This window comes from Rhinopithecus roxellana, chromosome 13 (assembly GCF_007565055.1).
Source record: "Rhinopithecus roxellana isolate Shanxi Qingling chromosome 13, ASM756505v1, whole genome shotgun sequence".
NCBI classification, from domain to species: domain Eukaryota; kingdom Metazoa; phylum Chordata; class Mammalia; order Primates; family Cercopithecidae; genus Rhinopithecus; species Rhinopithecus roxellana.
This window is the reverse complement of record NC_044561.1, coordinates 7,094,753-7,122,205: the sequence shown is the minus strand read 5'-3', so window position 1 is coordinate 7,122,205 and position 27,453 is coordinate 7,094,753. Positions and strand designations below refer to the sequence as shown.

At 44.4% G+C, this 27,453-nt stretch overlaps 1 protein-coding gene across 2 annotated transcripts; it reads right to left on the bottom strand.

Moving 5' to 3' along the window:
- Positions 1-377: 377 nt before the first annotated feature.
- On the bottom strand, positions 378-25,578 carry NUP50 (nucleoporin 50). Of its 2 annotated transcripts, XR_004052540.1 has the most exons (9): positions 25,174-25,578; positions 20,656-20,734; positions 17,277-17,360; positions 12,546-12,732; positions 9,743-10,405; positions 6,866-6,947; positions 4,812-4,930; positions 2,727-3,881; positions 378-2,631 (listed from the first exon to the last, which is right to left on the bottom strand). XR_004052540.1 is itself a non-coding variant. In XM_010368253.2 (8 exons), the coding sequence occupies exons 2-8, from the start codon at positions 20,722-20,724 to the stop codon at positions 3,679-3,681; spliced, it is 1,407 nt and encodes a 468-aa protein (XP_010366555.2). In that variant the 5' UTR covers positions 20,725-20,734; positions 25,174-25,578; the 3' UTR covers positions 378-3,678. The 2 variants fall into 2 exon arrangements, 1 of the variants encoding a protein (XP_010366555.2); XM_010368253.2 differs by having other exon boundaries at positions 378-3,881.
- Between the last annotated feature and the right edge of the window lie 1,875 nt (positions 25,579-27,453).

Here is a 27,453-nt window from a genome sequence, read left to right as displayed (position 1 = left end):
ACCAAATAAATGCTGAGTAATGTAGGAAAGGTTAAAAATATGTCTCAAAGGTTTGCTTTGAGGACTAACCAAGGTAATACATATGTAAAGCAGCTAGCCAATGCTTTGCACACTAGCCCATTAAGGATCAATTGTTCCCATTCCAATCTGTTAAGATTTTAATCGAACAGAAACCCTTGGTCTGAATGGTTTAAAAGTAGTCTCAACCCCCAGCAAGGAGTCTGATAACAAATTGGTCTCTCACTCACCTCCAAGCCGACCTTCCTGTTGTTCAAGAAGTTTCTGGTTGCAGCTTCTGCGTGATTCTTTTCCTCAGGTCTGACTTGTATTAATGCCAAATGCATCACAGAGGAACATAAGACTGCCATACACTGGGATTTTGTTTACTTTTCATTTATTCACATTTCATGGATTGTTACACTTCCTCGATGGGAGCATTCAAAACTAACACAAGCTGAGATTGTATTGTCTGACAATTCAAGTATTTGTTTTAGAAAACAATTTCCTAAAGTAAAAAGCAAACAATTTATCCATCTGATTGCTAAGAAGTTGACATCTCCATTACAATTGTGTCTGCATCCAACGGAGAGTCCTTCGTCCTCAGGATGATTGTTAATGGCTGAGAACATACAGTGGCCTGTGTTCTGAGTGCCTGACTGGAAAAGACCTCCCCATCATCTACCATACTACGGGACAAATCAGTATCTACTCAAATTCCCACTTCCAGAATGAGGACTCATCAGGGGTTTAGGAGTTTGCAAAGCCTTCGAAATGCATCGTGCTTGAATTTTGACTCTTCTGAAACTGACAAATGCTCAAAAAACAAACTTGTTTAACTTTTACTGAAAAGGCTCTCAGTGAAAACTTGTTTTGAACTCTACTAGTAAGGAAGAGTCTTAGTTTTTCTTCCCCTCTACACCAGAAAAGGTAGTTTTCTCTCTTTTTTTTTTGGCATGCAGCATATATAAAATTGTAATCTAGAACTGAAATTGTAAAATATAATAATCCTCTTAAAATCAGTCCATGAACAGTCAGACTTGTCCTTCCATGGAAAACATAATCTAAACTTTTTTAAAAACTGGACATATTTTAAGTCTGTAATTCGAATAATGAAGATGGCATAACAAATTTTTTTGCTTACTAGGAATGCGCAAAAGGATGAGATGGATACACAGGTTTAAAAAAAAAAAGGCCACTGGGATACTTAGTATTTGCCAAGATGCAAAACAATTTTAGAATAACAATAATATACACCTTACTTTAGGCCACATATATGATACACTTCATAGATTCTCAAAAGACGAAAATTTCAGTCCACATTAAACATTTTAAAGCATAATTGCTAATATTTTGTTAAAAATAAGTCAAACTAGACGCATAAATCAGAATTACCTGTTAACATAGTGGGGAAAACAGGTAAGCCCTCCGGGGGCCCCGTGCCCCAAGTAAAAGACAAGGAGTTACATTTCAGTCAAATCCACATATACTCAGGCTCTTTACACCAATAATCAAAGTGGAGACCAACCAGTTCCTAAAGCATACAAGAGTGATTTTAAGAAAATCCCCCATTCTGAGTTTTATGGTAGACGTGTCACATTTTCCCTGTAATTTTCACTTTAACAGTGATAGTCTTAGCAGCAAAAATTTGCTGGGAATGTTAGGAAAAAAGAAAGCCACACATACCCACTGATTTAAAAATATATAAACTATTTTTTACAGAAGGGGCAGGTTTAAAAGATAATCCAATCATGATCTTTTCATGCCATTTTTTGTCGACTTTCCATACACGCGCAGATGCTAACGAAGTACTGTGTCATATACACTTAAGTGTCCGAAAGATGCCTGCGAGCTTGATTCCAGCTGGTACCAGGGAAGCACATGTGGCTAAGTTGCAACAAACTTAAATTTGTTCCCCTTAGTTCTTCATCTTTTTAGAAGTTGAATAAACCTAATGTCAATCGGGCAGCGCCGGTATTAACAGCATCAACCACTTGCTTACTATAAATCATTGGCAACAAAAACTCACATGCATTCTCAATTCTAAAAAGTCAATGTAAAAATAATGGCCACTTCCTGGGTGCCTACTCTAGCTATGTCTGACAGCACCCTGTAACAGTACAAGCACACCTCTCTGAACAGATTCATGCAAAGCCACACACTAGGCCAGATTCTCCCGGTGGAATCAGAACACTGAAAGTAGAGCAAGAACCTCATGACAGCGTTGGCCCAGTCATACCTCAGGTACTCAGGAGTTCATATTTGATCACAAAATTGCTCCCGGCCCCAAACTTTACACCTAAAGATTGTAGTTTTAAAAAAGCCACTGTGCCGTCCACAATTATTCTGACTACTCTCTTCTACATGAGAATGCGCAAAGCACCGAAGATCAGAACACACACACGAGCCCTTGGGCACCGACCCTGAGCCTGTACACGAGATCAGCTGGCACTAGTCTCAAACGATTCATGAGGAATCCAAGTGGAAATTTAAACATTCAATTCTGCATCCATTCCTGCGCCCAGAGTCTTCAAAGAATGCTCGTGTTAGTTACCTGACAGCTCTGGAGAAGTGACGTCGATATTCGTGTGCATAACCATGGCTCCCTTCCAAACAGACATATGGAATCTTATTCTTAAAAAAGTAAAGATATTTCAGATATCAAATGTATAATATACTGCTGTCTAAAGTTAAAGGCAAAATTGACACACAATTTTCTCTTCCATTACCTTATTACATGTTTCCTAGTGAATTCAAATGGCTCGTGTGTCCAAGCTCCCAGGCACGTCACTGGGTCCTAGTTTTCATATGCGTGGGGCTGATTATGGTACAAATGCCTATGAGCATCTTCTTTTCCTAGGATGGTCTCGTTTGACTTTCATTTCGTAAAAGGGTTCACTGTCCATAGTGTAGATGATAAGCTACCAAACTTGTGCTTTTAAACCCATTCCTGGCAATCCCCCGTTATCTTAATTTTGTCTTTAGGGGGATAAAGAAGTTAACACTACCTCATGAACAGAAACTACAAAGCCAAAAAAAATCCTTCACAAGCTGTTCATTTCGTTTTAGAATGAAAATGCAGGTCCTGAATTCTCGTGAAGCAGCCCACAGGGTTACAGGCCAGTGATTCGTATGCTGAGGTGAACACTTAGTACTCACATTTTAGCTTCAAAATAAAAATAAAGCAGAGGACAAACACCTGTCACAGCGTGGCAGCCCAGTTCATTTGGTAACAATGAGTCTCACACGTCGGCTGAGCCCACCGGAGAGAAGCACACAAGCCAGCTTTCTTCTGAACATAGCCAGGCACCTGTTCAAAAGCCTCTCTGGTGGTGGTGGTGGACCCCAAAACCCACGGGTTGGAAGAGCCTTTGGGAAAGCGAATCGATACCCTGATTGCAGTCCTTGAAGAAATCACTTAGGGTTAGTTTAATAAACGAACATTTAAAAAATCTTCCAAAAATTGCATTCGAATGTATTTTAGACTTTAGGCAGTTCTTAAGAAGGGAGAATGCGGTTTCCTGACAACATTTCAAGGTTTTATTGGCCACATTAATCTTCCTCACAAAAGTTTTAAGTTATCTGTAAGTTCTTAGAATGTCAAAGAAAAGAAAAACTAAGTTTAAGGAGCGGTGGGAGAAGCAGCAACTTGGCAATAATTCCGCAGCCGACGTTGCACGTTCAGGCATCCTTTTTCTCCAGTAAAATTTTGTGCAACTCATCTGCATCCTCGCTGGTTTTTACCCGAATCAGCATGGTGACTGGCATGGTGGCATTCTTCTCGTCAATTGGTGGATTTGGAACACAGACGATAAGAACGTTATTCTTCCCTGTTCGCGTACATGGCATATTGGGTGGGATCAGAACATTCAGCAATATGTTGCCTGCATTCAAACAAACAAAACCCATCGAAATTCTAGACACTATAGCTCCACCAAAGGAGTCTGTCACATGCTAAACATTCAACACGGAAATAACTTATACTTAATGGATCTAACATGGGGAGCCAACAGGACTGGTTCCCTGAGAACTGGAGGCCTCGGGGAGGACTTGCCCTCACTGTGAGGAGTGGCCTTCGGCCCTCGCTCCAGCCCGGGTCTCTGCAACCACACAGCGTTTCTCACAGAGCCAACAGCCTCGCTCAGAACCGTCAGCCCTCTCAACACTGTCCGTTTTTGCACTGAAGGAAGAACACGGTGGCACAACAGAACCTTCACTGCACCACATGACCAAAGGACACCTCTGTCACAGAGGCCGGCACAGCTCCCTGGGCAAGAGTGATACGACGGTAATGTTACTACGCACTAGTCAAGCCTAAGGGAAAGAAAAACGCCTCCCTGGAGTTTCTTTCTGCAACACAGCCCCCTGTTCTCTACCACTACTGCCCACTCCACCGCAGCCTGCCCGTCCTCCTCCTCCTCCGGGCGCTAGGCTCCTTGCAGTGGACTGTTTTCAGGGTAAACTGATCGCAGTGGACAGCGATCAGTTAGTGATTACTTGTTATATAAAAAGGATTCCTTTAAAAGGTTAATTTCCTTTGGGTGTTTATTAAACGGTCTAATCTCTAGCTTCTTAGTCACATTTCTAACACAAAGGAAAATGAAAAACCATTTTGTTTACAGTTTCTAACACATCTGTTTCCTTACACACTATTATCCTGGGACTCAAAACTAGAAATAAGTAAATACAGGATGAATTTGGCCTGAATGCGCTCTGTTTAAAAACATACTAATAACCTTGAATTAGCACGGCAAAGGCTTTTATATACTATGTGATGATGATGATTTTGTGCCAAGTGAAAAAAAGGTACCCACCTAAATTGGTGTCTGCCCGCACCAAAAGCTGTGTCTTCTGATTCGCTGTAGGTTTTAAATGCAGAGTACCTATGCCTTTCTCTTTAAACTCATTGTCTTTCTTGTAAAATAGTTTACACCTATGGAGAAGAAAAATAGGTGCCATCAAGCATTCAGAGACGAATCAAGGAGCCTGAGCAAAAACCAGAATAAGAAAATCTGCTTAGAGATTTTAAAACCCCCTCCCCATTTTTTCAAATTAAACAATGGGCCCCATGAAACTTTTTTGTTTTGTTTTGTTTTGTTTTGTTTTTGAGACGGAGTCTCGCTCTGTCGCCGGGGCTGGAGTGCAGTGGCCGGATCTCAGCTCACTGCAAGCTCCGCCTCCCGGGTCCACGCCATTCTCCTGCCTCAGCCTCCGAGTAGCTGGGACTACAGGCGCCTGCCACCTCGCCCGGCTAGTCTTTTGTATTTTTCAGTAGAGATGGGGTTTCACCGTGTTAGCCAGGATGGTCTCGATCTCCTGACCTCGTGATCCGCCCGTCTCGGCCTCCCAAAGTGCTGGGATTACAGGCTTGAGCCACCGCACCCGGCCCCCATGAAACTTTTTATAACACTTTATGAAACTGTGTTCTCAAGTCAGTCAAAATCAGGGCTCAACACCCCTCCCTCCCTATTCTGCTCCTTTGGCCCTGAGCTCAAGAGAGCTGATCTGGTCCTCTACAGACAGAAGCAAATAAAGGACAAAGACTCTGTCCTGCATCTCACCCACCTCTCCCTTTTTTCTGGCCTATTTCTTAATATTCTTATTTCTTAATATTCTTATTTCTTTGGCCTATTTTTAAAAATTCTCCTCAAGGCTCCTTCAGTTTTTGCCCAACATTTTGAAATAAATTTGGAAAACATTCTTGGGTAGGGTCTAACTAATAACAAAGTAATCAAATATGTTCCCAGCCTCCTGTGCTATACATCTCCTGAGGTTATTAATAATACAAAACCATGGCTCATTTATGTATTTGTTTAGAGACAGAGTCTTACTCTGTGGTCCAGGCTGGAGTGCAGTGGCATGATCTTGGCTCACTGCAACCTCTGTTTCTCAGGGTTCAAGCAATTCTCGAGCCTCAGCCTCCCAAACACCTGAGATTAAAGGCGTGTGCCACCACATCTGGCTAATTTTCATATCTTTAGTAGAGACAGGGTTTCACCATGTTGGCCAGGTTGGTCTGGAACTCCTGACCTCAGGTGATTTGCCCATCTCAGCCTCCCAAAGTGCTGGGATTACAGGTAATGAGCCACCGTGCCTGGCCTCATTTGATTCTAATTAAAAAAAAAAAATCTTAAAGTTGAGTCACTCCTTTATGTCATGTGAGTAGTGAAATTTAAAACACACACAGAAGAAATTGTTGGCCTCTTTTAAAAGTTCCTGAAACACCTGGGAATCCCACAGGATGTGGTGACCTGTTACATGGAGAGCTGCTTGCTCATTATTCTGAAATTTCTGCATTACAAAAACACATCTTGAAAGTTTCGGAAATGGCACAAGTGTTTTTTCAGCAAATAGCTTTGTAAAAACTAATCTCATTTAATTGAAAGGAAGATGAAAATTTTTATAGCTCCTAAACAGGAAGGGACGGTTACTGTGCATAACTTTTAGACTATGAGAAAATCCAGAAAGGCCAACCAAATCTCCTGGAAGGGATCAGAGATACCTCCAGGGTAAAGTAAGTGAAGCCAAACCTGCAATCAGTGACTGACTCCGCAATTTGTTGGGGGAGGAGGAAGGGGAGGGAGAAAGACACAGGGAGAGAAGACGGAATGGGACGGGACAGGATGGGATTGGCAAGATCATAGAAGTGCCTGTCTCTAAAGCACTTTAAAAGAGCTAAAGTGACAGAAAAGAGTGAGAACTGCCCACCAGGACATTCCTAGAACTGGTTTTTAAAATAAACTGGCCAAGAATTCTTTCCTGTTCCACTTGAGAGCAGGCAAAGCTTGACCGCAAGAACATTCTCCAGTCTGAAGCATGCTACCATGTCTCTAAAACACATGCACCTGCAGGCTCTGCTGAGTCTTACTTTTTGGAGTAAAAAGCATCATCTTCTTTTACTTCGGTAACTACTACTTTGGGTGGCTCATCATTCTCTTCCTCATCTCCACCTTTTATAAAAAAGACAACAATTCAGTAAGAATCCAATCCACAGTTTAAAAAAGTGACAGAGTTTTGTTATGTAACACCCTAAACATCCACCTGAGCGCTCCATGTAAACTGACAGACCTAACGCAGGGGGATGCCAAAAGGGAGTGCCTGCTGGATTTTAACTATTTTGTGAAAAACAATAATCCTTTCTAATGGGAACATACCTCTTAATTCTAAATAACGTCCAATATATGGAAAACCTTAGAATGGAAAAATCTCCATGCTTATGATAGAAAAATAATCATCACTCTCTATATTTAAATTACCCACTGGAAAATTACATCTCAGATGAGTTTTTAACACCTTCACCCCTGAATATTCCTGTGACCATATCCACAACAAGTATCAGTAATGGCCAAAGATAGAAAAATACTTTTTTTTTTTTTTACAGGGGGGCAAGTTGTCGGAGAAATAATTCCAAAACCCCAGTGTAAGTAATTTAAGCTTTGTCTGAATTGCCACATGGGCCACTGCTCTGGTATCAAAGGTATCCCCACTAATGGGGTATCCCAAACATGGGAGACCTAGGCCATTATTTAAACAAGACACTATTTAAACACATGTATTAGGCCGGGTACAGTGGCTCACGCCTGTAATCCCAGCACATTGCAGGGCCAAAGCAGGAAGATCACTTGAGCCCAGAAGTTCGAGACCAGCCCGGTCAACGTGGTGAGACTCCCCCCAATCTCTACAAGAAATAAGTTAACCAAGTGTGGCAGTGCATGCCTGTGGACCCAGCTACATGGCAGACTGAAGTGGGAGGATTGCTTGAGTCCAGGAGGTAGAGACTGCAGTGAGCTGTGATTGTGTCACTGCACTCTAGCCTGGGTGACAGAGCAAGACCTTGTCTCAGAAAAAAAACCCACATATATAAAAGGATCCTCTTAAAGAGAACGGCAGTTGCATAAAAACTCACTAAAAAGCAATTCTAAGAAAAACAACTGCGGTGCTCAGATGATGGGTCACACGACGACCCATCTCATCACTCCAATCTCCCCGGTCACACAACTACCCATCTCATCACTCCAATCTCCCCAGTCACATGACTACCCATCTCACCACTCCAATCTCCCCAATCACATGACTACCCATCTCACCACTCCAATCTCCCCGGTCACATGACTACCCATCTCATCACTCCAATCTCCCCAGTCATGTGACTAGCCATCTCATCACTCCAGTCTCCCTGGTCACATGACTACCCATCACTTCAATCTCCCCGGTCACACGACTACCCATCTCACCACTCCAATCTCCCCGGTCACACGTTTACCCATCTCACCAATCTCCCCAGTCACACGACTACCCATCTCACCACTCTAATCTCCCCGGTCACATGACTATCCATCTCATCACTCCAATCTCCCCGGTCATGTGACTAGTCATCTTACCACTTCAATCTCCCCGGTCACATGACTACCCATCTCACCACTCCAATCTCCCTGGTCTCCTGATGCGTACACTGATAACCAAGGGCAAGGAACAGGCGCTCACTGAGGGGCATCCTGCATCCACTGGGACTCGATTCAAATCCAGCGTCACTGTGTCCCAGTGCCTGCCTCAGGAAAGACTCCCCATTTGTTTTAGTTATGGGAGGCAGAGAAGAAATAAAAAGGGGAGACCCTTATTTCACCCTGTGCCCAAAGGGCCCGTGCCTGAGGATAGACTTGAAAGTAGGGCAAGGCAAAACAGTAATGGAAGTCTAGCCTCCTGCTAGAAAACCGTAATTCTAAGGATCAGTACGTTCATGTCTGAAAAGTACACTTTTTCTTTTGTTGAGGCAAGGTCTGTGTTGTCCAGGTTGGAGTGCAGTGATGCATCCATGGTTCACTGCAACCATGAACTTCTGAACTTGAGATACTCCCCTCAGCCTCTTGAGCGGCTGTGACTACAGGCACCCACCACCTGGCCTGGCTAATTTTTAAAAATTTTTGTAGAGATGGGGTCTTGCTATGTTGCCCAGGCTGGTCTCAAACTCCTGGCCTCAGGTGAGCCTTCCACTTCGGCCTCCCAAAGTCCTATAGGCGTGGGCCACCTCACCTGGCCTCACTTTTAACTGCTTACAAGTAGGCATCTTCACAGACATTATTTGTTCACAATCACCATGTGAGGAAGCGGCATTATGACATCACCCCACTTTTTAAGCTAACAGAGGGAGCGGAGGGTCCAGACTAAGGCCCAGATCTTTTGCCTGGTCTGGGGCACTGATGCTACATACAGGAGACATCACTTAGACACCACTGCTGTCCTCTGGAAAGGAGGTGCCTCCAAACCCACAAGAGGAAAACACTGTTGATTTGTTCTCTATGGCTATGAAAAGTCTACATTTTTAATGTATAGTCAAGTACTATTTTGCCACATGACTTTATTTACAGTCAAATCTCCTAAGTACAAATCAATTCAGGGGACATTCAAGATGAACTTGATGAACTCTTCCCAAAATAAAATTTTCAAAAAACGTCTTTAATTCACTTTTTTATATGCTAAGCCACGTGTGTTTGAGACTTCAAAGTCAAGTGTTTCCAAATTCATTTTATTTTTAATCCTTATAAACAACCCTACAAAATAGGTCTTACTCTTTTATAAAGACGGAATCTGAAACTCAGAGAAGCCGATTAGCTCTGCCCAGGATCACACATGGAGAGGACGACAGCGTCTCAATGTGGATCCAGATCCATTCGGAATCAAAGTCTCTGTGTTTCCCAAGACACAAATCTTATGCAAACCTCAACCCAATGCCAAAGCTGGTACTTACCTTTGCATTCACCATGGTCACCTTCCACTTGGCCCTCCAATGGTTTAGTGGGAAATGGTGAAGAGACTGGTTTACTCTGGGTGGCATCTTTGCCAAATAAACTGGAGGTTCCAGGGGAAAATGAAAATCCAGTCAGGGGGACAGAGCTTAATGAGCCCAAAACAGAGCTATCAACTTTCTTGCCGAAATTAAACGAGGCACTTGTCGCTCCTAGTGAGGGGTCCGTTTTCTTTTCAGATGCAACCTCCACCTTCTTGTCAGGTGTGTCTTCAGTTTTGTTGCCATGAAACAAAAACGCTGACTCTTGCTGTAACTTTGTTGAGCCGAAAAGGGAAGGAGACTGTGTTTCAGCTGCCGTTTTGTTAGATTCACTTTCAGAATTCCTGCCACCATTCCCGTGTTGCTGTTCAATGTTTGCTAAATATTTCTCGTAGTCTTTAAAGATAGGTGTCAGATCACAGAGCGGGTTTGTATTCACGTGCTTCACTATCCAATCCCGCACGGAGCAGTTTAAGGCGGCCAACTGCTTGTGATAGGCATTTCCGACACAAGCTTTACTGGAAGCGAGGCCAGAGGAGGAGGGCTGCTGACTGTCCCCGTTAGTTTTGGGATTTGAAACTTTTTTATCAACCAAGGCGGTAGGGCCATTTGCAGCAAGAGAACCTATAGAAAGTTAATAATTAAACCATTTATTTGGACTAATTTGATTAAGTCATCTAGATTTTTATGCCACTCTGCCTTTACACTTCCTGCTTTGAATGTATCTCCCCCTCCACCGAGACAGTCTTGTTCTATCACCCAGGCTGGAGTGCCGTGGCACGATCTTGGCTCACGGCAACCTCCGCCTCCCGAGTTCAAGCAGTTCTCCTGCCTCAGCCTCCCAAGTAGCTAGGATTACAGGCACCCACCACCACATCTGGCTAATTTTTGTATTTTAGTAGAGACTGGGTTTCACCATGTTGGCCAGGCTGGTCTTGAACTCTCGAACTTGAGATCTGCCCGCCTTAGCCTTCCAAAGTGCTGGGATTATAGGCGTAAGCCACTGTGCCCGGCCTACTGTCTTCTATTTTGGTGACAGCTCAAGAAGTATGTGTTCAAGGAGTAGTATTTAGTAACTGCTTATCAGTAAAGCCGATGAATAAAGATCAAGTCAAAGTTTATACAAGAACACTAACCACCATATGCTTGTTCTACACATTTTAAAAATAATCTTTTCCTTCAAAAGGACACCTATTTGAGATGAGATCAGGCATGTCCAGGGTGGTGTAGCTGTAGACAAAAGGATGCCTATTTCAAACAGCACTGTCAGAATAGTAGGTCAGCATTAACACTTAATACCCAAGGTTCTTGGAATGAACAGTGTTAAAGTATAGTCACCCCTCTGTACCTGCAGATTCCACACGTGTGAAATGCAGTCCTCAGCCAGGTACGGTGGCTCATGCATGTAATCCCAACACTTTGGGAGGCTGAGGCGGGCAAATTGCTTGAGCTCAGGAGTTTGAGACCAGCCTGGGCAACATGGCAAAACCCCATCTCTACAAAAAATGCAAACATTAGCTGGGTGTGGTGGTGTGCACCTATAGTCCCAGCTACTGGGGAGGCTGATGGGGGAGGATCACTTGAGCTCCGGAGGTTGTGGCTGCAGTGAGCCAAGATCACACCAATACACTCCAGCCTGGGTGACACAGTGAGACCCTGTCTCAATGCAGTACTCCGGGGATGAGGACTAGTGGATACAAACACTCACTTTTCCTATCTAAGAGTTATGTTGGTCTGACTATGGGACTTGAACATCCAAGGGGGTGCTGAAACCAGTCCCCAGGATACTAGGGGATGGCCGTAGTTAGAAATCCTTAGAGCGGCTGGGTGCAGCGGCTCACAGCTGTAATCCCAGCACTTTGGGAGGCCGAGGCACGTGGATCACGAGGTTAGGAGATCGAGACCATCCCTGGCCAACATGGTGAAACCCCGTCTCTACTAAAATTACAAAAATTAGCTAGGCGTGGTGGCACGCGCCTATAGTTCCAGCAACTCGGGAGGCCGAGGCAGGAGAATTGCTTAAACCCAGAGGCAGAGGCTGCAGTGAGCAGAGGTCGCGCCACTGCACTCCAGCCTGGCGACAGAGCAAGACTCCAACTCAGAAAAAAAAAAAAAAAAAAAAAGAAATCTTAACAGAGAGCGCTTATTTTAAGTCACACTACACATTCTGCCAAATTAAAATCAAACAGTACACACTTTCAGAATCATCAGCTAAATACAACCAACCAGTCAGGATCATTTCTAAGCTTTTAACCCATGGTGCTAATTCCAAGAGTTTTTGACTAATTCCCTCAAAACAGGATCAGGCAATCAACACATCTCATACCCAAACCAATCTAGCATGGGAGGGACCCTGAGGAGAACCTCATCTGAGTTCAGTAGCTGCTTTGGTGCGAGGCACACAGAAAGCCCTTGCACACAAAGGGTCTACATAGCATTTTCTTTTCTCTCTTGACTCTACGTCAATTCTGAGGGTCATTCTCCTTTCAAAATTGAACGTTCTGAGGCTTAGAGGCCAGGGTCACACAACTGGTAACTGGCAGAGCTGAGAACAAAATCGAGATGTTTTGGATCAAAAGCCTGTACTCTGCCCACTTACTCTGTAAATAACCAACACCTCCCTAAGTCCCATCTCTTTCATTATTACCCTGGTTTTGCTCACATAGTTCCAAGACCCAGGGTAGGCATAAGAAAAACATCTTTGCAAAGCTATTTTCCATAGATTATACTTACACAGGTGGCTGGGGGATGGGAGCCTACTTACCAAAGGCTACCTTGGGCTCTGCCGCTGCCTTTGCACTGGTGAAGGGAGGGGCACTGGTTATGTTGTTTCCATTCGACAGTCCTTCCAAAGGCTTCCCTCCAGTGCCACTACCAAATCCAGGAAACCGTCCTCCCCCAGAAGGTACAACCAAACCTTTAAAACCTTTAAAGGCTCCTCCACTGTCAGACTGAAATATGAAGGAGAAGCACGTATTAGGTAAGTATATACTTTCTATTACCAAATAAGCAAGTGAGTGACTATAGCATCTTGGCTAAATAGCACCTAGACTCCATATGCAGTCAGCATTATAAGGCAAACTGCTGGCACAAGTAGAAATAAGAAATGAGATGGGAAGATTCGATTCATAAGAATGGCTTTGCAACCCAAAGCTGCCTTCCTGAAACAGGCAGGAAGGACATTTAAAAAATATATGTGTATTTTTAGGACATAAAAGGTAAGAAAGACTAATGCAATAAACCCGTGTACCCACCGCCCAGCCTCAGAATTACTGAAGTGTCTCAATAAAACTAAATCCCAGTGAAAGATACTTCATGTACTACTCAGCCAAAGACCATTTACTGCCTAAAGAAATTATAAAAACATCAAGTTAGGTTAACTAAAAATATCCATTTGCCTAATTTCTTAAGAACATCTGTAGCTTGCAACCTGCTTTCAGCCTACAAAAACTTAGATGATCAAGTCTCAAATCTACATGTTCCTGTTAGTTGAGCAGCCCGGGACAATTTCTTACTCTCCTTTTCCTCACTGCTTCCTTAAACTCGATTGTTTTAACAACGTTTTCCTAGTAGGCCTTTTCCCTTTGTGCTAGCCTGCTCACATCTCTCATCTAAAATGCTCTGGAAATGTTTGGCATTCCTTATGAATTCGAAAGCTCCTCTCTGCCCCTGGAACTTTTGGAGAAAGGTTCCTCAGTTTATAGTGTTTTGCTAAATAAACTCACCAAAATTTTTAGAAGCCCTTTTTTGTTGTTGTTCAAAGAAGCGATTACATTATTGGAAGTGATCTGCTTCTTAGACCAAACACCTAAGAGAGTTCACAAATCTTAAGTTTCCACGAGTGAATTATAATCATGATTTCACCAAAAAAAGAAATTAAACTGGAACCCCCTTCATTTACTAAATGGGCCAGCTAGCCTAAATATTACTGCATGTTTTTCCAAAACCAAAGTTTCAATCTCATCTACAGAATTTCAGATGTTTACTGACCACTGATATATTTACGGCAATAAAATTAGGCAAAGAATGTAAAATTCTAACTTGTATGGGTTTTAATGCGCGTATCAAATACAGCTTAGATTCTGCTGCTCTAAATTTGATTTTTCATCACTTAAAATTCCAAATACACCAAACTGATAGCTGTCATTTTAAAACAATGATTCATGGACAAAATCAGAGCCTTCAATTTTGCACAAACTTAACAGCCACTTGGTTTTTCTAGGGATTTTAGAAATTGCTGATAGTAAACTGGCTCTAGAATCGTAACAAAAATTCAAGAACCACAAGTTAAACAAAAAAAACACATTCAGGGCCGGGTGCGGTGGCTCAAGCCTGTAATCCCAGCACTTTGGGAGGCCAAGACGGGCGGATCACAAGGTCAGCAGATCGAGACCATCCTGGCTAACATGGTGAGACCCCGTCTCCACTAAAAAAAAAAAATACAAAAAAACTAGCCGGGCGTGGTGGCGGGCGCCTGTAGTCCCAGCTACTCGGGAGGCTGAGGCAGGAGAATGGTGTACACGAGGGAAGCGGAGCTTGCAGTGAGCTGAGATCCGGCCACTGCACTCCAGCCTGAGCGACAGAGTGAGACTCCATCTCAAAAAAAAAAAAAAAAAAAAAAAAAAAAAAAAAAAAAAAAAAAAAAAAATTCAGAAAAATGGGAGTAAAAGTTGATTAAGATATTCATCAAGGAGCCGGCGTGGTGGCTAACACTTATAATCCCAGCACTTTGGGAGGCTGAGGCAGTCAGGTTACTTGAGCCCAGGAGTTCAAGACCACCCTGGGCAACAGAGTGAGACCCCATCTCTATAAAAATGCAAAAATTAGCTGGGTGTGGTGGCGCGTGCCTGTAGTCCCAGCTACTCAGGAGGCTGAGGCAGGAGAATTGCTTCAGCTCGGGAGGCGGCGGTTGCAGAGTCAAGATTGTGCCACTGCACTCCAGTCTGGGCGACAAAGACCCTGTCTCAAAAAAAGAAAAAAGAAAAAAAAAAAAAGGAAAATACCCTTGTGGGCTCCATGGGTACTGACACAGCCCCACGTCCCTCAATTTCCCTCATTGATTTTATTTTTCCCCATGGCACTTACAGAGAAAAAATTAATGCTATGCATTTATTTGTTTCTCTTCCATAGGGCAAGGAGATTTTGGTCTTTTTTACTCACCAATATATCCCCAGTGCTTAGCAGATCTATTGAATTCACTATTCAGGAAAAGCCACATTTCAGCGTTCTCGTGGGTGACATGACATTTAATTGTCCTAATATACAAGTTCTGATGAAAACTTCAGGCTAAGAGTTACAGCTAAAATTATCTGTGGATTTCTATTATCTACCTACATTGAATTTCCCTTAGTAGCCCAAGGGCTCCTGCCCTCTCCCTCCCTTGCCCCTTCAGCTTAATTATACATTATGGTCTGTACTGTTTCTATCTCTTGACCTTCCTTCGCTTCCACAGGTGGACTGCCCCTCCTTCAGAATGGCTTCTCTCGGCTTCTGCAGTGAGCTGTTGTCTCTCCTTCCTTGTAGGGCCCTCCACCTGCATGCCTCTTCTCGCCCACTCCCATGGCTTCAATCCCCACATGACAAAAGCTCCCGGAGCTGTGATCCTTGCCCTAATTCCTGTTCTATACCTAGTGGTCTTCTAGGGCGCTCCACTTGAGTGTCCCAAGGCCTTTCAAATACAACATTTCCAAGACCAACCATTTCCTCCTTAATTAAGCTGTCCCTTCCCCCACCTATCTTCTCAGTGAAAGAGCCATCAAACATCACTCAGCTCAACACCTACGTCTACCACCTAGTCACCAGTCAAGGCAAGTCATACAATCAGACCAGAAAAAACAAACAAATAAAAACACCTGCAGTTCAAGAGGTTTACTGTACAATAGGCAGGGAGAAATGTATCGTACACTTGAAAACAACACCATGTTGTACACCATAAGCATGTAATTTTTGTCAGATAAGAAATACAATTTTTAAGCAAAATATAAGTAATTAATTACAAAACAGAAGACCTAATCTCTAGCTTGGATCTGAGATATGCTTCCTCTGTACCTACTTCCTTTCTTGGCAATGCAACTCCTGTTAACCTGAATTCTACATGAAAGAGTTTTTACAACGTCAGGAAATGAAGCTCCTCTCATGCATCTGAAGCGTGCAATGGAGCAGAGAAAGAGCACATATTTATTAGCCATGGCATTCTGAAGTTCAAGACTACCCAGAACCACCTGAGAATCAATTTGATGTATGGTTACGTATCTCTGCCTCGAATCACACTGTATTAGTATATATAGTAATATGTTTTAGGAAAATTGTGAATACTTTATCTTTGTAATATGAATTGTTTTCCCATTAACACATACCATCATTCATGAGACACTCTGCGTGACTGGCTGTTGTAAACGTCTGACTGCCTCCCCACCACTGCCACCTACCTGGCTCCCTTCCTTACATGTTTTCAAACTTAATCAATTTTATAATCAAAACTTTGGCAATGTAATGAATATTTTTGTAATAACAATTTAATTTCATTGCTTCTCAAAGTGTGAATGATATACCTTTCCTATCCATTTTATTTGGAAATAAAAGGGAAATAAGCTTCATGTCCCTTAAGGAGAATGTTTAGGAATGGAAAGATTTCTGCCCCCCCGGATGTCTGCGTTATGCTCACTGGTGCGGCACCTCTAACCTGACCCTCTTGAGATCCCCCAATGACGGTCTCCTTGGAGCATTACGTTGGTGCTCAAAAAGCTTCAGATCTTGGAGCACTTTGGATATTCAGATTAGAGACACCCAAGAATATAGCCTATTCTTGATGTTTTAAACATCACAAAATGTGGGGTAGGGTAGGTTTATTTCAAAGCTGCCACCCAGAATGTTCAAAGCGGCTTCTCCTGCCTAACGCCAGATGTCCAGGCCACCAAGACCTGTACACACTCTTGGGTTTAGAATGTATCTGAAGGGAGAGGATGTACTCGGGGAGAGTTCTTAGATGCAGTGATTGCTTAATAATCACATTATTTCATTTTAAGAGTTACAACTCATCTTTCATCTTTCTTGGCACAGGAATGAATCATGTTAATATACTATACTAGAAAAAAAATCCACACCTAAAATGCTTCTAGTATAGTGAAAGGGCTCCTCCTACCCAGGCCTCGATCCCAGGGAGCAGACAAGACTCTCAGAAGATCCTTGCATTTTCCTTTCTTCCTCCAATCTGATGCCACTTCACCCACCTCTGTATTGCTTTGCCAGTTTTTCTTCTCCATATTGTCACTCAACTTGAATTTGTCTATATTTATCTTATTTTCTCCACTGGATAAGCTCTCTTTAAGGTCCAGACCTTACGTTTCTTATTTTTTTCTGTCTCCCATGATCTACATTAAACAATAAGCATTTTAAGAAAGGATTTGTTGATATCATTGCTCCCAGCCGAGGGAATGCTGTACAACTCAGAAATCAAATGAGTATTTAATAGCAAGAGCTATAAGGAGGCACTCACTTCAAATCCAACATTTCTGCGCTTTGCTTTCTTTATGGCTCTATTCTTCAAGACTTCCTCACTGGCCACGGAGAATGTTCCCACCTGCAAGACAATACAAATTCAACAGCAGTAAGATAAAGCCAAAAAGATGACAAAAGGCTCAACAAGAAGCAGCTAGAACTGAGCCACTGCGACTGGCCTCTCAAAAAATAAATTTTGCCCAGGCACAGTGGCTCAGGCCTGTAATACTATCACTTTGGGAGGCCACAGGTCAGGAGTTTGAGACCAGTCTGGTCAACATGGCGAAACTCTGTCGCTACCAAAAATGAAAAATTAGCTGGACATGGTGACAGGCACCTGTAATCCCAGCCACTTGGGAGGCTGAGGCAGGAGAATTACTTGAACCCGGGAAGGAGAGGCTGCAGTGAGCCGAGATAGCGCCACTGCACTCCAGCCTGGGCAACAAAGCAAGATTCTGTCTCAAAAAAAGTAACTAATTTTGTTATTTATAACATATACACGATTTTTAAAATGAGTCCTGCCCAACGTACAAAAGGCCACAGAGGCACGTAGGACCTCGCTGGAAAACCACTGCTCTTCCAGATGTGCACACATGTCCACACATCTGATGTCCACATCAGAAATCTGCTGAATATCTTCGGCTTTGGTTTATAACCTTTCTTTTACCCTGTAGGATCGGAATAAAATATCTCCCATGCAAAAATGCTCACCTATAGTTGTTTCAGATCATATTAAACTTAATGGGATCCTATACTCATGGAGGGGACGTCTGGCTGCACTTGCCCCAAGTTAAATGGACTTAACTAAATGTAATCTTTCCACACATTTCATTAGCATATGTTCAAATGGGAGCTCTTTCATTCCTCAATATTTTAATGTCTAAGCAAATTGTTACATGGTAATCTAGATGTTACTATAGCCCAGAATGTAACTGCTTAAGATCTTAAACCAACAACAGCAAAAAGCCAAAAACTCCCATAACCAAAGATTTCAGTTAAAAAGCACCAAGTCAGTTTTGACCCTGTCAAAACATTCAATCCTTGTGATTCAAAAACATATCAGAGGAGATACACTTGCAGAGAAAAAAAAGGACTAGTACCAGAAAGATTCCGAGAGAAGGAAGATGGCAGTCTAAGAATAAGCCTGGAAACACTTGCAAGTTTTTAAATTTTTCTTTTTACTTAGCACTATGCTGTTAACCTGAAAGGCTAACTTGGTTACAGATTTCCTCAGTCATCTGGCCTGGGGGAAACACACTGCTGATAAGGTATTATTGTAGAGTCCAGCCCTGCAGGGCTTTGCAGCGTGTTCTCCCTAAAGGGGGAACCAAGAGATTTTAAGAAATAAAGACACAAAACAAAGAGATAAACAGCTGGGCCTGGAGGACGCTTACCACCAAGACACTAGACTGGTAGTAGCCCTGAATGGCTGAGCGTGCTGATATTTACTGCGTACAAGACAAGGGAGCAGGGTAACAAGGATGAGCTGTCCAGGAGATTGATAAGGTCAAGCAAGTCACGTGATCATGTGACAAGGGGCCATTCCCTTTTAGGTAAAAGGGAGCCGAAGCAGAGAGGGAAGGCAGCATACATCGGTGTTTTCTTCTAAGCACTTGTAAGAAAGATCAAAGACTTTAAGACTTTCACTATTTCTTCTACTGCTATCTACTAAGAACTTCAAAGAGGAACCAGGAGTACGGGAGGAACACGAAAGTGGACAAGGAGCGTGACTATTGAAGCATAGCACCACAGGCCTCTGGATGACTGCGGGCAGGCCTGGATAATATCCAGCCTCCCACAAGAAGCTGGTGGAGCAAAGCGTTCCCTGACTCCTCCAAGGAAAGGAGACTCCCTTTCGCAGTCTGCTAAGTAAAGGGTGCCTTCCCAGACACTGGCGTTACCACCTGACCAAGGAGCCCTCACGCGGTCCTTGTGTGGGAGTGACGCTCACCTCTTGCTTTCTAGGTCACTTCTCACCATATCCCTTCAGCACCTGACCCTATACCTGCTGGTTATTCCGTGGTCGTATCAGTAGTACAACAAAGAGTAATATTAAAAGCTAATGATTAGTAATGTTTATACTAATGATTGATAATGTCCACGATCATCTCTATATCTCATTTGTATTATAATTATTCTATTTTCTTTATTATACTGAAACAGTTTGTGCCTTCAGTCTGTTGCCTCTGCACCTGGGTAATCCTTCACCCACATCCTGTAAGTACAGCTGTGTTTTACTTCTGTTTTTTAGACAGGGTCTCACCCTGCTGCCCAGGCTGGAGTGCAGTGGTGCAATCATAGGTCACAGCAGCCTTCAACTGCTGGGCTCAAGCAACCCTTGCGCCTCAGCTTTCCAAACTGCTCTGACTGTAGGCTCAGGCCACCATGTTCAGCTAATTAAAAAAAATTTTTTTTGGGTCGGGCGCGGTGGCTCGCGCCTGTCATCCCAGCACTTTGGGAGGCCGAGGCAGGCAGATCACTTGAGGTCTGGAGTTTGAGACCAGTCTGGCCAACATGGTGAAACCTTGTCTCTACTAAAAATATAAAAGTTGGCTGAGTGTGGTGGCGCACACCCATAATCCCAGCTACTTGGGACGCTGAGGCAGGAGAATCACTTGAACCCGGGAGATAAAAATTGCAGTGAGCCGAGGTCATGCTACTGTGCTCCAGTTGGGGTGACAGAGTGAGACTGTCTCAAAAAAAAAAAAAAAAAAAGAAAGAAAAAAAAATTTTTTTTATAGAGACTAGGGTCTCTCTCTGTTGCCCAGTCCTATTGTTTATGAGGGAAAAATGATCCGATTTCCTCAGGGGAGACCATTTTTATTTTGCTGGAAAAGGAACTAGGCCAATCTAAATTCTATTCCTATAAATGCAATTGTTAGGGGTCTCAGATCTACCATTAAGAGGAGGAAATAAAGTAGGCCTCCAAGAAGCCTTAGGGAAAGGGAGTACCACAGACTGAGATGGTGATGGCATACCACTTTCACATCTGAGCAGTGTGCTAAGTTCATGACTAGATCACCTATCTCAGCCTTTAATCATGACTAAAATGGCTTTCTGCAAACCACGGGTTTAGAATGCTTCAAGCATACGAAACTCAGGAGGAAACTGCTTCTACTAAGGAGAATATTTAAGGAGCAGGCACTAGTGGAAAAGCACATCTAAATGTAATTAATACATTTCTACACTAACTAGAGGTCACAGAAATGTAATTAATAGCTACACTAAGTATAGGTCATGTGCTTTCTTGTCATCTCCCATTCATGATGTTCTTAGAAAGGTCTTTTAGTTCTGTCACAAGTCTTCATGAGGAACCCCAAAATGAATTTAAAAGGTAGAAGAAACAGGAAATCATTCTTAGAGAAGCTACTTTTTACCTCTTCAGCTTCATCTTCTTGATCCCAATTCCTATCTGTCAGTTCCTTCTCAGCATTTCTTTTGGCCATGTTTTCGAACCTAAGTTATAGAAAACAGAAGTAAGGAGTTCATTTCTTTAGAAGAATAAATTCTTACAAAGAATTTTAAAAATTCACTCTAGCATGAAGTGAGATAAAAACAACTCTGATGCCACTGGAAACTGCTTTAATGAGAACTTCACAACGGTGCTGTTAGGCTCCCAGTGTTACAAACCAATAAAGGTTTTTTCGAGGAGGCAAAAGAAGATTCCTAGGGAACACCAGCACTCCTGAACAACACTAAACCAACTCCAATTGGAAAAATTAAAATGAAATATCAATTGATTTTTAAAAATCTGGAATCTGAAGTACGTATATATGATCAAAAAGTCCTTAACTAACTTATTCTATGCATATACTTAAAGTTTTGCCATAAGGAAAACAATTTTAATATTTAAAATTCTCTTAAAGATGATGCATTAAAGAAGTGTATCTTTCAGTAAGAATACAAGTAATGGGTTGGAAATGCCTTCACAACACGAATACTGTTCTTTAGGCTACAGCCGACAGAGATACATGGTTCCCAAGACTGAACATTTCGTTGCCTCAAATTGTATATTGCCAAGAAAATTAGAAGTTCAAAATGATTAACATGGATGTGTTAGTATTCTGAGAACTTATAACCTTTCAAAAATAAATCATTGGCTTAACTCTTGAATACCATGGCATTAGTGGAAGGGGCAGGACTTGGGGAACAGCATGAACTCTGCAGTGGATTCCGGTGCCTATCCAAAAAGGGTGCTCCTGTCCATCCCTTAAAATTTGCAATTTGTTGTCTGATCCTAATATCGTAACAACAACAAAACAAAAAAGTCCACAATCCAGAGCTCCACTCTGAGTGTTATGCTGGCTTCTTCACTAACTCTCCAGCTGGACAAAAAAACCTTTCCATTTCCCCTACTACCCACCTCGCCCAGGACCTTACTGATTAGTTTTGGGGACCTGCCAGGTCTTGTTAAACCTACCTGAACTCCTTCCTGATATTCTCCCCACTCTTGTTTGCCCTCCACACCACAACACACCAGAGTAAGCTTCCTAGAACTTTGTAGTCACTAAGATATAAGGTGATACATCACTCTTTAGCATCTAAAAGTAAAATGCAAATGCTGGCATTCCAAAGGCCTCTACAATTTGATGGCCAGTTGAGTAGTTACACAGGGGTTGTCAGCTTTTAATACATTTTAGTGATTTTAAAATTTTATAAGTATGTGCTATTTTTCTGATTACAAATGATATTAAAGTCCAAGATTCTAAAATATAAAGTATGAGAATATGCTTTCCAAACCCTCTCTTTTTAACTGCCCGGCCAAAAACACTTGGTTAAGATTTGTCATTAATCTTTGTCATACAAACAAAAACAAATACAGGAATAGACATAATTCTTTACTGTTCAGAATACTGTTCAGAAACCAGGTCTCTATACGGATTCTTTGTTTTTTTTTTTTTTTTGAAACGGAGTCTTGCTCGGTGGCCCAGGCTGGAGTGCAGTGGCCGGATCTCAGCTCACTGCAAGCTCCGCCTCCCGGGTTTACGCCATTCTCCTGCCTCAGCCTCCTGAGTAGCTGGGACTACAGGCACCCGCCACCTCGCCCGGCTAGTTTTTTGTATTTTTTAGTAGAGACGGGGTTTCACCGTGTTAGCCAGGATAGTCTTGATCTCCTGACCTCGTGATCCGCCCGTCTCGGCCTCCCAAAGTGCTGGGATTACAGGCTTGAGCCACCGCGCCCAGCCCTCTATACGGATTCTGTTGGCAATTTTCCTACTCATTAACTAACATCTCCACCAGAGGGTCGGAGAAGTAAGAAGTTGCCAATGGTCACATTTGCTATTTAAGATTAACTGTAGGGCTGGCGCAGTGCCTCAAACCTGTAATCCCAGCACTTTGGGAGGCCAAGACGGACAGATCACTTGAGGTCAGGAGTTTGAGATCAGCCTGGCCAACATGGTGAAACCCCATCTCTACTAAAAATACAAAAATTAGCTGGATGTGGTGGTGGCACCTATAATCCCAGCTACTCGGGAGGCTGACGCAGGAGAATCTCTTGAACCCAGGAGGCCGAGGTTGCAGTGAGCTGAGATGGCGCCAAGGCACTCCAGCCTGTGTGACAGAGCGAGACTCCGTCTCAAAACAAAACAAAAAAAAAGAAAAAAGAAAATTAACTGTGGAGAAAAAAGGGATGGAGCTGAATGCACAAAAACTGTAAGAGTAAAATTTTACCTTCTAACTCATACTCACAATGAAGAGACAGGTGGCACAGCAAAATAGTCTAAATAAATGTAGGGGCTTCCACATCCTAACACACTCACCAAATCAGTATATAACCAAAAGGCAGGGATCTTTGTTTTGTTTACAGATATACTCCAAATGCCCCAACAGTGCCCAGCTCCAACAGCAAGTGTCCTGTCTATCATTAGATCAGTGAGCTGGGGTGTTGCATAAAGTATTTCAAAAAATACTGAAAGACCTGGCATCCCAGTTTTGCCATTTTCTAGCTGTGAGAACTTGGGCAAGTTATATTTAATTTTTGTGCCTCAGTTTCTTCATCTGTGGAACAGGAAGTATTAAGAAAGTTAAGATAAACAAAGATTGGCTTAGGGCCGGGCGCGGTGGCTCAAGCCTGTAATCCCAGCACTTTGGGAGGCCGAGACGGGTGGATCACGAGGTCAGGAGATCGAGACCATCCTGGCTAACACCGTGAAACCCCGTCTCTACTAAAAAAAAAAAAATACAAAAAACTAGCCGGGCGAGGTGGCGGGCGCCTGTAGTCCCGGCTACTCGGGAGGCTGAGGCAGGAGAATGGCGTAAACCCGGGAGGCGGAGCTTGCAGTGAGCTGAGATCCGGCCACTGCACTGCAGCCTGGGCGGTAGAGCGAGACTCCGTCTCAAACAAACAAACAAACAAACAAAACAAAGATTGGCTTAGAACACTGCCTGGAGCAGAGGACGGGCTTAATAAATTATTAAAACAACAAGTGTTATTAGAAGCAAAGGCTATAAACTACCATTTTTCCTCCAAAACGTAAAAGTTGTAGCATGGAAGAATAACTTGGATTACAAACCAGACTTTTAAAAATATTTTACCAAATCCCTGTTTTATTTCAAAGCTTGACACTTCAGACAATACATTTTACTTCTTTGCTAGAAGTGGGGGGGGGGGGGGGCGGGGAACTCTGTAAAATATTCTGAACAAGGTCTGGCACCTGGCCTTATGTCTAGCTACTATTATGAAGAACTTAAGGGAGGCACGAATCACCTGAAGCCAGGAGTTGGAAACCAACTTGGTCGCTACAACAATAAAGATGGACATAGATTAGATGAATAAATAGAAATAAAAAATTAGCCGGGCATAGTGGCGCACACCTGTGGTCCCAGCTACTTGGAAGGCTGAGGCAGGAGAATCACTTGAGCCCAGGAGCTTGAGGCTACAGTGAACTCACTACACTCCGGCCTGGTGACAAAGCAAGACTCAGTCTCAACCAATCAATCAATAAAAGGGAATTTAAAAAGCGTCTGCGCTTGTGGGTAAAAAACCACCAAATTTGACGTGATTTCTAGGTATGAAGCAACGTGGTAGGAGACTGAAAGTCTAGGCAAACTGGAAAAAAACATTATTTGTGCCTGATATAGTTATGTGGTCTCTGGCATCTCGTGTAGCTCTGCCCTTGGAGCTCAACTTGTGAACATCAGCTTAAAACGAAAACACAGATTTCGTTATATTTAATAGTGAGGTGCCTTGTTGAAGGGAGAGAATAAGGGGGCCAACTAAGGAGACAGAAATACCGAATCTCCAAACTGTTTCTTAATGGAACCGAGCAAATGGGTGATCAATGACCCGGGAACGCAGTAAGAAACTGACGCTAGGCCAGAGAGGTAATGGGCCCAGGAGAAAAGAGACGAGGGGCGGCCAGGGGGAGAGGAGAATCGAGAGGAATCGCTAAGAAGGAAACGGAGAAGACCACGCCAGGACAGCCCTGCCAGCCCCCTACCTCCACCGGGGCCGCAGGGGCGAGCGTCACTCGAGTCGGACGCCGCAGCCTGGTGAGGCCCGGGCCCCGCTTCACAAACAGCCCACGCTGCGTCGCCGCTGTCATCCCACCCCACCCTCCACCCGTCGCTGCCCACCCGCGCGCCCCGCCCGGCACGCGCGCCCGACCCAGGCTCCCTCCCTAGGGTCCCGGCCCCTAGCCCTGTACCCCACTCCCCAGTGTCCCGTCCTCCAGCCCCTCCCCATGGTCTGGTCCCCTGGCCCCGCACCCCTTCCCAGGGGCCCGTCCCCCGGCCCTGAACGCTCACCCCTCTCCCCAGGGTCCAGTCCCCAGCTCTGCACTAGCACTCCCCTCCCAGGCCCGAGCCCGCTCCCGCCCTCCCGGCCCTGGGCGCTCAGCACCAGGCTCCCGCCCTCAGCCCCTTCCCCTCCCGCGCCAGCCGCCGCCCCTCACCTCCTCGGCGGCTGCCGCAGCACTCGCTAGGTATTGGGTGCGGCGAAACCCGGGGCGCGGCGGCGCTGGGGTCTGGAGCGTGCTGGTGGTCGCCTGGCTGAGCGCGCTCGGCCGCTTCCGGTGCTGCCTTGCGGGCCTCAGAGGACTTGGTGCTCGGCAAGCCCAGAGACTCAAACACCATGTCCCCGGGGGGGAGGGGCTCCTCACGCTGTGTTCGGCAAGGAGGCGACAGAGCCGGTTCAGCCCGACACCGCCGTGGTAACCGCGCCGAACACGCTCCGGGCGGCCATTTTGTAACTCGAATCTACCCCCAAAACCAATTCGAAAAAAAGGGAGGAAAGAAACGCCCGCGTTCAGCTACTGCGCAAGCGCGCCGAGCCCTCCGGTAGCAGCGCCTCCTTCCGCCGGCCGGGCCCCTCACGCGGCGCATGCGCCCAGATCCCTAGAAACCGGCGCGGGGCGGAGCGTACCCGTCTCGCGCAAGCGCGCACGCGCCGACCTTAATCGTGCAGCCGGCGCCCGCAGCGGCGGCTTGGGGTGATCGGCTCACGTGGGGCAGGCTACGCGTCTTCCAGGCTGTTCTCGCGCTAGTCGCTGCTAAGGGGCCGGCCATGCGCAAGGAGCTGCGGCGAGGAAGGTCGGTCAGTAGACAGGGCCGAGGCTCGCGGTGTCCGCGTGTGGGAGCTGCAGGGCTGAGGAGAGGCCGCCCGCGACCCTCGGGAATCCAGTGGGATCGCTTCACGTCAGGAGGCCCCGCCCCGGGGGACGCGCCCAGGTGGCCCTGCTGGCCGTACCTGGCCGGGGTGACCCGGAGCGGCTGGGTCTTGGCCACAGGAGGGGACGTGTGGACCGCCTGTTAAAGGACGCCTCGTTCGCTGACATTTGATTTTGCGTCGCGTGCCTTCTCTTCTGTTTTTTTCAGCCCCTGAGATCCCGTAGTGCGTCCTGGGCACTCGGCTTTTTCACCCAGGCTGGACTGAAGTGGCGCGATCTTGGCTCACTGCAACCTCCGTCCCCTGGGTTCAAGCGATTCTCCTGCCTCAGCCTCCCGAGTAGTTGGGATTACAGCTGCCACCCCCGCGGCCCGAACCCGTGTGGAATGTTTCACTTTGACCAGTGTCTGCGAAATGGCGAGGGGCTTAGAAAATGGTGCAGTTTGGACTAACAGATACGGCGACATCAAAATGTTTCCTGGGTCTGTTAAGTCCTGGATTTGTTTAGTTAACATTATTAATCTGTTCCTGTAACCCTAAACATCTTGTGACTACTAAGAATGCAGCCAACAGGTCTCTGCCTTATTTTACCCAGCGCCTATTCAAGATGGAATTGCTCTGGTTCCAGTGCCTCGGACAGACTTGCTGCTTGAGCTCTAGGTTGTGACCGTGTCAGGGATAGAGGCAGCTTAGGTGGAGGTAGACTTTCTTGTATTCGACATTGAATTGTGGCTTATTAAAAGCCGAACTTTTATTCTTGCAGTAATACAATATTGTAAGGGTAAGCAAAATAATGAACACATTTAATTCTTAATTACACATTGTAGCATGAAATAACGGATGCCTTTCTAATGCAAATAAAAAAGATTTATGTATATAATAGCACTGTAGCTGACTTGCACCTTTCTGGATGGATTTCATTGCTGACTAAAATGACAACTTTAAACTGGCTATAACTCAGGAGAATGGAGGCACTTTGCACGCAGACATCTACCTCCATTGAATTTGGTTACTTCCTTTTAATGAAGCTCAGGTCTCATGAACTACTGCTCCAAAGGTGTTAACCACTTTTTTCCTATACTCTGCCTTTCAAAAATCCCTTTCAATTTGCTTAACCCCTGAGAGCAAAAGGACTTCGATGGTTGTTAGGTTGGGTCATTGTCATCATGTTCAGTAAATAAATATCCAGACATGTCAGTATACCTACTTGGCCTAATTCCAAACGAGTCCATGGTGATGTGATCCTGCCTTTCTTTCTGCTGTTAGAGGTCCATGCCAGGAGCCAGCTTAGTCTCAGTTTTGCCACAGTGATCAAGTCATAAATGTCTCAGATGATTCAAGTCCAGTTTAACCTAGTAAAGAAAATTGCAAGATAATATTGCTGTATTCTAGCTGTGTTCTGGCCTTCATTTTAGGTAGGCTTAAACCTTGACCTGGAGTCATTCCTGTTACGATTTACCAGAAAACACCCAACAGGAAGCTTACAGAACTACACTTTGCTCCTAATGTTAAGGAATGAAAACAGGAAATGTTCTGTTACCTGCCTGGCAGTGGGGCTTTGGAGTTA